Source organism: Colias philodice, chromosome 21 (assembly GCF_061535455.1).
Source record: "Colias philodice isolate Cphi_HAF_F1 chromosome 21, ilColPhil1 Martin Lab GWU primary, whole genome shotgun sequence".
Lineage (NCBI taxonomy): Eukaryota > Metazoa > Arthropoda > Insecta > Lepidoptera > Pieridae > Colias > Colias philodice.
Genome location: NC_143106.1, coordinates 2,623,775 through 2,633,258, shown reverse-complemented (window position 1 = coordinate 2,633,258; position 9,484 = coordinate 2,623,775). Strand labels below are relative to the sequence as shown.

The window sequence follows — 9,484 nt, the reverse complement described above, 5'->3', positions numbered from 1 at the left end:
GTGCTAATGCTATCGTAGTTTAAAATTTTATTTATCATTAAACTTCTTCATGACAATAAAAAACCAAAAAACTGTTTTCACACAGTACCTAGTCGTATATAATTTATTTCTAAATGTAGGTAATCTGTTCATTTATACTCCAAAATTCCTACTATGTTCGAATTGATCTGAAACACGAGGCAAGTCGATACATCTTTGTTGTATCATGTATAAGTACATTTATCTTGATGAATTTGATTGCTCTCAAATACGTTTAAAAGCTCTATTGATGCCATATTCATGATAGCAATCCCATATTAAAGTTTACACGTGTACAACATTGTTAGTGCTCGATGAAATTGAATTACATTGACACTATAAAAGCCAATAAAACATTTTACATGGATAGGTGCTAAAACAATAGTTTATGGAAATATTTGAGAAGAAGAAACAGAATCTACAAGGGCACATTTATTATGGCTAGATGTAATATCTACTACATATTTACAACTAGCTTTCCACCCGCAGCTTCGCCCGCGCAGTCAAAGAAAAACCCGCATAGTTCCCGTTCCCGTGGGATTTCCGGGATAAAACCTATCCTATTTCCCGGGGTAAAAAGTAGCCTATGTCATTTCTCGGGTATCAAAATATCTCTATACCAAATTTCATGCAAATTGGTTCATTAGTTAAGGCGTGATTGAGTAACAGACAGACAGACAGACAGAGTTACTTTCACATTTATAATATTAGTATGGATTAATCTGAACAGGTAGATAATATTTAAATTGCACATACTGAATGTAAAGTATTAGCTCTACTATAATATATCTAACAAAATTGAATATATATAATTTCTTATATATAAAAATGAATCGCAAAATGTGTTGGTAAGCGCATAACTCGAGAACGGCTGAACCGATTTCGATAATTCTTTTTTTATTATATTCCTTGAAGTACGAGGATGGTTCTTATGTAGAGAAAACGTAAATATGTACCACGGGCGAAGCCGGGGCGGACCGCTAGTATAATATATATATATATACTATAATTATCTATATCTTTATAGTGTCTGAATGAATCACTTTTGTATAACTATGGTATAATATGGTATTACGTTATAATTATATCCCTAAGGATATAACTATTGCGGTTTCATCTATCTTACTGCGACATAGACACAAATGGGTCGCGCTGACGCTACGTACAATTTTCGGGACAAAGTATAGGTAACTATTCCTTTTATAACGAATAAAAACCCAGTTACACAGTACTATCAGTGACGCTATTATATTACAATAAAAGAGACACACCCGGACATAATCAAGCTAGAAAAGAAAATCATCTATTGACATAATCTGTATAATCCCATTTCCCAGTAGCGTTTAATTCATTGATTGGTTTCGACCGTGACCAAGGTTAAAGCTATATTATCTGTTGTTAAAGTAATTGGTATGAATTGTCATTGTTTAACGATTCCGCCTGTGAATCTTGAAAAAAATATATTGTAATTACTTGTTATGGACTATTTCGGGAATGGACTTTGGATAATGGACAATATAAGATAGTTGCTAGGATATTTCGTTACATCTTAATCTAGGTATTGAAATACCTACCTATTGTTTAATTGTGAACAATTAAACTATTTTCTACTAGGTAGTTAGCTACACAACGATTTTAGATGAAGAACAACGATATGATGGTATTAATAAATTATGTAAGTTTAATAGAATCCAAGATGAAAAATTATTTTTAAATGTTTATTGTCAGCTGCACTTATTCCAGCATTTTTAATTTTCTAGATATTCAATCATACTTACTCTAAATATTCAGATAAGATCTTAATGGCGGAACTAAATCGGAAAATATCCGAATATTATTGAGCGTCTGATTTATATAAAGTATAAAGTATAAAGTACATAAACGTACTTCTTGAGTCATAATAATATCAGGTTCATTACAGTCTGTTTGTTTGTAAACTGTTAGATTGTTTATTCAATATGCCCACTTCGCAGCGTTGAACTTCAAAATAAATTCAGTTTAAATTTCAAGGATGCAATAAAATAAGTGCATTTAATAAAAGCACTCGTATGGAGGTACCAAAATAAAATGTTTCAAGATTTATTGCCTTGCTCTGGTTACTGAGCAAATAATTTAATACAAAAATATTTATTTAGGTTGCAAATGACACTGTTTAGTACCTATTTAATAAGATTTTAAACTAAAGTTGACCTCATACAACAAACAGTATCAATCAGCAACATTCATACAAGTTACAAGTTACAACTAAAACATAATATTGTTCCAGGGTAGATAACTATTATTATTTTAATCACATTGATTATCTGTGAATCAAAATATAAAAGTGTTTACTAAAGTATGTATGTGTTAAAATTGTTGTGAGATTTCCTTAAAAATTGATAAGCTTGTATGAGCTTTGAATAAAGCTCTGCATTTTTTATCCAAAACACAAAGCTGGTATTATAAATATATAATAGCGTGCAGACAAACAATAGCCACAGACTAACAAAACACAGATAAAACAATCAACAAGATGCAGCCACAGAGTATGTATGTATTTAATTTAAAACGTCATGTGTTGAAAACGTTATATAGCGGTGCCAGGCGACACCGACGACGGAGAAGACCTATTTCGTCTGCAATCTGAATTTCCAATTTCGCTCGAAAACCGTTTTTGTGCTAAATATGCAATGCCCAGAATCCATTTGGATTTTGTTTTATGCAAAAGATGCTAAACGGTCCTGTTGTTTTAATATGAGTTACATAAATGGTGATAGTGAGCTACTGCATTAATGTGGTAACTACATGAAAACTAAATGGTTTATTTATTAAAATTGTTACTTTGGCCTTTGGGCTGGGCTGTTATTGTTTCCATAATGTACCTAATCATTGAATTAGTTATTATGTTACTGTTTATTATAATAATCTTAACTAATCGTCCGCTACATTGCTATGATAGAAATTAAGTCATGCTTCGATGTATAAATTGTAAAGCACAGTTTTCTTCTCTCCGACATAATTGGCGTAGGAAGAGGAAAATTAAAACGAAAACCTTAAACGGTTAGGTACAAACATTTTTATTAAGTATACAGGTAATTAAAAAATGCTTCAATCGATTTATATTATTTGAAACAATATGAGCTTTGATAACGGCTTTCTGTTGCAGGTTGCGGGTTTTTTTTAAGTTTCTCTACACATCTCTCATTGGTGAAAATTTATCATAATATTGTAATATTTTGATACACATTGAATTAGTTACAAAAATAATTAATTATCAACTGACCTATCGTACAAGTGGTTTACGTCAGTGAGGATCAGGATTGAGGCAAGATAGAGTATCAAATATTAGCAATTTCAGTAGCCGTTAAGCACACTTCTTTGACTTTGGCAGTATAGAAATGCCTCTATTAAAAAATAGGCCTATCAATCATGTATTCACCAATTACACCTACAGTGTGTCCCCAGTCTAAGACAGTGCGCGCACGAGCAACTTTGTCTCCGCAACTATTTTGTCTCCGCAACTATTTTGTCTCTCCCACCTATGGGCTAGTATGAAAGTGCGCGCACGTAGCGACGCAACTCCCCATACAAATTGATGGGAGAGATAACGGCTTTCTGTTGCAGGTTGCGGGTTTTTTTTTAAGTTTCTCTACACATCTCTCATTGGTGAAAATTTATCATAATATTGTAATATTTTGATACACATTGAATTAGTTACAAAAATAATTAATTATCAACTGACCTATCGTACAAGTGGTTTACGTCAGTGAGGATCAGGATTGAGGCAAGATAGAGTATCAAATATTAGCAATTTCAGTAGCCGTTAAGCACACTTCTTTGACTTTGGCAGTATAGAAATGCCTCTATTAAAAAATAGGCCTATCAATCATGTATTCACCAATTACACCTACAGTGTGTCCCCAGTCTAAGACAGTGCGCGCACGAGCAACTTTGTCTCCGCAACTATTTTGTCTCCGCAACTATTTTGTCTCTCCCACCTATGGGCTAGTATGAAAGTGCGCGCACGTAGCGACGCAACTCCCCATACAAATTGATGGGAGAGACAAAATAGTTGCGGAGACAAAGTTGCTCGTGCGCGCTCGCTCTAAGGCGCCATCAAAAACAAAATCGAAGATGTATTCAGGCCGTTACAACTCGAACGCAACCGAACTCAAAACGTTTCACGGACTTTAAGAATTAGAATAATGGAACGTTGACATGTTTGCCTGAAAAAGTCAAATTTGAAATTCTATGGACCGTTATCCAAGTGGAAAATATGCCGGTTTAAATGTAACCAGCAGCAGCTTACATAATTGCAACGTTTCGAGTAATTTCTTTTCTTAGAAGGCTATCTTCCATTACTGCCCCATTATTGTTTTTATTTGACGTTGCTATCTCTATATCATTATAGTAATAACGAGATGTTTTTTGTCCAAATAGGTTTCAATCATCAGGTTATCAACATTCATTGGGATTATATTTTTTTTTTTATTTAGTTATCAATTTAATAAAGGCATTGTGCTTGTTCGTTTGAATGGTGCTAATTAAAAATCATTGTTATCATGACGTCATCAAACGATTATAAAAGTTTAAGATTTCCCTTCCCATCCATATGAAAATTCTAGGTAATCTCTTTGATTATTATACATCCTGTTATATATTTCAATACACAGCCGATCAATATTCTACGAATGGAATAACCTACATTCGCACAAAGGATTAAACTATTCCACTTTCCGAAAATAAGCCTCGTGTCGCAAATATGATTTCAATTGCTATAGAAATCGGATTCCACGTGGATTGGAATATAATCATTATGATGTGGTAATAGGGCAGATCTCCATTCAGTCTTAAAGGTTATACCCACAGGTTAAATTGGTTTAAGTGGACTGCCTCCTGCGATAATGTGTCAGACGGATAATTCTTGAACCACGTGTATACTTTGTGGATATCTCTAACATTTCAATTTATCGATGTTTTGTCGGTTTACGCGTGTACGCCTCCGCATTGTATGCAATTATGGCTTTTTCATTAGCTTTTTATTGAACTTGATATCTCACCGTGTAATAATTCTTTAACTTTATTTGATAGACAATTATCAAACAAAGTTAACGATGAATAATATTACTCATTATCGTAATATACTAATTGTTATTTTGTTTTATTGTTTGGTTGGAGTGTGAAGCATTAACATACAAAAAATCATACTTGATAGATTTATGTATTGTTTCTATAACATGGAATATAATTATTATTAACTTAGATACGATGAGACATTCAAGAATTTAAACATAATTTATTTTTTCTTATTTATAACATAACTTAAAACACAAATTTACAATTAATTATGTACAATCTGAATAACAATAACGTAAAATATTTGCATATACAGTTTGCCTTACAATTACTATCACATTAAATTATATAGAAAATACACACTTAATACTCTACAGAAGAAACGTAATCATTAACATTATTATTAGAGTCCTTAGACTGTTCATCATTTGTCTGACTATCATCATTTTCAGAATGGTCTATAAAGACCCTGTCTTGTGGCAGTGCGACCTGTGGGTACAGCATTACATCACCATAGTATGGTGGCTTAAATGCATCGAATTTGCTGTAACCACTAACCAATTTAATGGGAATCACTGAGTAACCTCTCTCTGAATTTGCGTCATCGTTTTGCAAATTATATACTTTTTCTTTTACAACATCTCTATCACCGTCATCGTCATCATCTTCATCGTCACCTTCTTCTTGGTTATTAACTTCAGCACTATGTTTTTGTTCATAACTGCTTACAGAATCATCAGAATCATCGATCCCTTCAGAATTTGAGAGAGAATTACTAATTTGTTCATGAATATCATCGCTCATATTATTATTTTCCTCATTGTCATCGTCTTCTTCGTCTGCAGTATTATCTTGTTCATCCACCTCAACATTTTCATTTTTCACGATCCTGTAGGTATTGGAACTTGACTGCATTAATTCGGCATTCATTCTCTCACTATAAACCAATTTTTGTTCAGGCTCATCATCAGTTTCTTCTGCACTGTTGTTAAGATCATCTTCTTGTTCCTTCACTTCATAGCTGCCAGCAACACTCATGCTTTGATTTTCTTCTTCTTTTGTATCAAATTTATCATCACTGAGGGTCTGTATAGTTACAACAGTATCATATTGTACTCCTGAATTACCCGTGAATACTAGTACAACGTATCTATATCCAGGTCCACCCTCGACAATATTAGCTTTAAGGTCCGTCCCGTAGTCTATCCCTGTAACTCTTATGTGGCCAATGATATCACCTTCACCTGTAGCTGGATATTTTATAGCCATCGAGCCTCCTGGCACGGAGACCTTGATTTGTTCAGCGTTATCCGTACCGAGTTCTTCATTTCCGACGTCCAATAGAAAAACGAATGGATACTTATGAAAGGGACTGGCCGTACAGGTAAGAGTAAATGCAGTTATTAGAAATACTAGTAACATTGCGTCGGTTCGCGTTAACGGTAATAGGTCATGACACAATAATCAGATCTTATATAAGCGATTGCTTCATGGTTGAAGCACTCCAGTTTTTGTTTGCCCTTGATAGATCAATGTCGGTTATCTTTGATGTAAGATCGAGAATCGATGAGTTCCTTGTTTTAGGGAATGAGTGAAATGAAATGGAAAAAGGCTTTGTTTATTGATCTTTATTCAATGTTACAACCTGTCCTTATACATCATATCAACACTCCGAGCTAATATCACAATTCCCTTCAATCTAGCGAATATTCCATACTAATAGGTATAGGTAGAGAATATAATTGATAATATTCAAAATGTCCAAAGCGATATTTAACTATAAATAGGTACACAAAGGAAGCTCTGTTTTTATTGCCATAAATGATTCTGTTTAATATTTTTTGCATTTATAATTTAGAAAAAGATTTTTTTTTTATAGTTTAATCAATAATTATCGAAAATCACGACATTTTAGATTTCACTTACCTACTCATAAATAATTTATAAATCAAATGAAAAAACTTCACAGTTGTTCTATAAAAATGAGTTAACAATACAATAAATACTTTTTTTTTCGGCGGTAGGCAGAAAATAAATAAACACGTGTTTTAAATTGCTCCCAAATTTATTTTTAATTAATATTAATAACTTTTATCAAACTATGCTTTAAAGTGTCTAATATACTCACCTGTACTTTTTCCTTCAAAACTACATAAAAAGAGCTCTTAAATAATACAATCTCAACTATATAAACTTCACTTCACTTTGTCACTATGGAGTCTATTAAACAATCTGTTGCTCAAATGTCTGAGACTTTTAATAAACGTATGATGGAGTTCCAAAACGATCTGCAGAAGACCAGCACTACTTCATCCTTGGCTAGTCCTCCATCAAGACTAGCATCAGATTTCACTGCTTTCCGAGCGTTCGTTGTAACCTCGCTTCAGTGTCTGCAGGCTCAAGTTGATGCTCTGACTCAATTGCACGACAACCTGGAGATGAAATACAGGCGCAAAATTCTTTTGGTGCATGGAATACCCGAAGGCAAGGATGAAAACCCAACCTCTGTCACTATTGCTGCTATATCCAAACACTTAAACGCATCCCAACTGTCTGGTAATGACATCAGCCGCTGCCATCGGATGGGCTCAATTAGGGAAGGCAAACCTAGACCTGTTCTTATCAAATTTCGGGAACTTCAAATGAAACAACAGATCTGGTCCTCCAAGACAAAGTTCAAGGGTTCGGGTATTACACTATCTGAATTCTTGACCAAGGGTCGGCATGAAATCTTCATGGCTGCCAGAAATCAGTTTGGAGTGCCCAAGTGCTGGACCAGGGATGGTAGGATCTTTGTTATGGCTGCTGACGGAGTCCGCCACCGTGTGGATAGTATGGGTGACCTCAAGAACATCCCCTCCAGTGCGGCAGAAAGTAACAAGGCTCATCCAAGTGCTTCAGCGTCCTCTGGTGACCCTTCAAAACCCATCAGGGGTGTATCACGCTCTAGGAGGCCAACAAGAGCTAAGTGATTGTCCTAACAGTAAATTTGTTCGGTTTTATTCAATGTTCAACTTCTCTCACTATTTAAATCATCTTTTCTCTCTGACTACCTCTTTAATTATATCAATTAACTTGCTGTTCTTATTGAATCTATCCAATCTGAAATTTCTTTCATCATAAGTCATAACTTATTTTTTTTTTTAAACTGTAAATATGAGGTATTCACAAACAGCCGTACAAATAAAAACTTGCTTATTCAAACCTTATGCAATGCATAGATATGATAAGAATAAATAAAGAATAAGGATGTCATAATTTCTTACAAATAAATTTGGAATAACGTCGATGTATCTATGCTCACGCTATGCAATAGGCGCGAAGCGGCAACGTCGCAATTCATTCACAAAATTATGAAAAACATTGAAATTGTCTACGGTTAAGCCTTGGTGCTGTCATTCGCTGACGCTCGTTTGACTTCGTCGAATTTGTTGTGAAGTTTCATCATACGATGTTCTGTTTATTTATTTTGTAAATATTTATTGGAAATAATTTAAATATATCATTAAATATGCAAGCAAATGATAGATAACGCTATCCAATATCTGGAGAACAGAAGATAAACCCACCTTGAGAAGTTGAGATAGAGAGTTGCCAAATAACTGGTACTCAAAACATACAACTCCAGGCGGCAGGCTTAGAAGATTTATATTTTCAACGAAAGTGTATATTATTGTGATAAGTTTAGAAATAATTTTTATGTATGTATGGTTTGGCGCATGTTGTAAATAAATAAATCATTATAAATATCAAAAGGGTTTTTCATAATTTCGTATATTTTGACATTTCATACAAAATTTTCCATTTCAATAGGTACGTAATGAAATTATTAATTTGCTCAACTTTTTCTACTTCTCGTATTACTCTCATTGCTATTATCTCAAATTTAGATTGAAAATTGCTTCTAAAACTTGTAAAACACAGCACAATGTACTAAAAGATATATTATAATTCGGTTATGTCAGACTTATACTAGGGTGGTAGCCGTAATAAGGACGGAATAGCATTAGTATGAATACTTATTACGAAGTTATACTAGGTTACATTTATTTCGTGTTTATTTGTATGATTTTTCCTTATTCTTAGTTTATTCTTTGCATAAAATGTTATAACTCGTTTATTTGTACGGCTGAAAATGTTTCAAGTTTTAATTATTATTTCTATGTTATAAGTTTGGACTTTGGACTGTCACTTGTTGTTGTTATTCATTTGTTACTTTATGTCAGCTGTCAAATGTCGTTTGTCATTTGTCCTAAGTTGTTACTACCATAGACTATATCAGCTATAAAGTATAATCCTTGCTAATCGTACTGCTCTTAATTATTATTATTTTTTTATTTCTTTTTATTCTTTTTTTTTTTTTAAGTTTATATATATCATTTTTGAGTTAATTAACGGTTTATATATTATG

General features: G+C 33.3%; 1 protein-coding gene across 1 annotated transcript; it reads right to left on the bottom strand.

Annotated features, from left to right (window-relative positions):
* Positions 1 to 5,263: 5,263 nt before the first annotated feature.
* On the bottom strand, positions 5,264 to 6,529 carry LOC149478725 (uncharacterized). Its single transcript, XM_089708712.1, has one exon. The coding sequence runs from the start codon at positions 6,493 to 6,495 to the stop codon at positions 5,437 to 5,439; it is 1,059 nt and encodes a 352-aa protein (XP_089564838.1). The 5' UTR covers positions 6,496 to 6,529; the 3' UTR covers positions 5,264 to 5,436.
* Between the last annotated feature and the right edge of the window lie 2,955 nt (positions 6,530 to 9,484).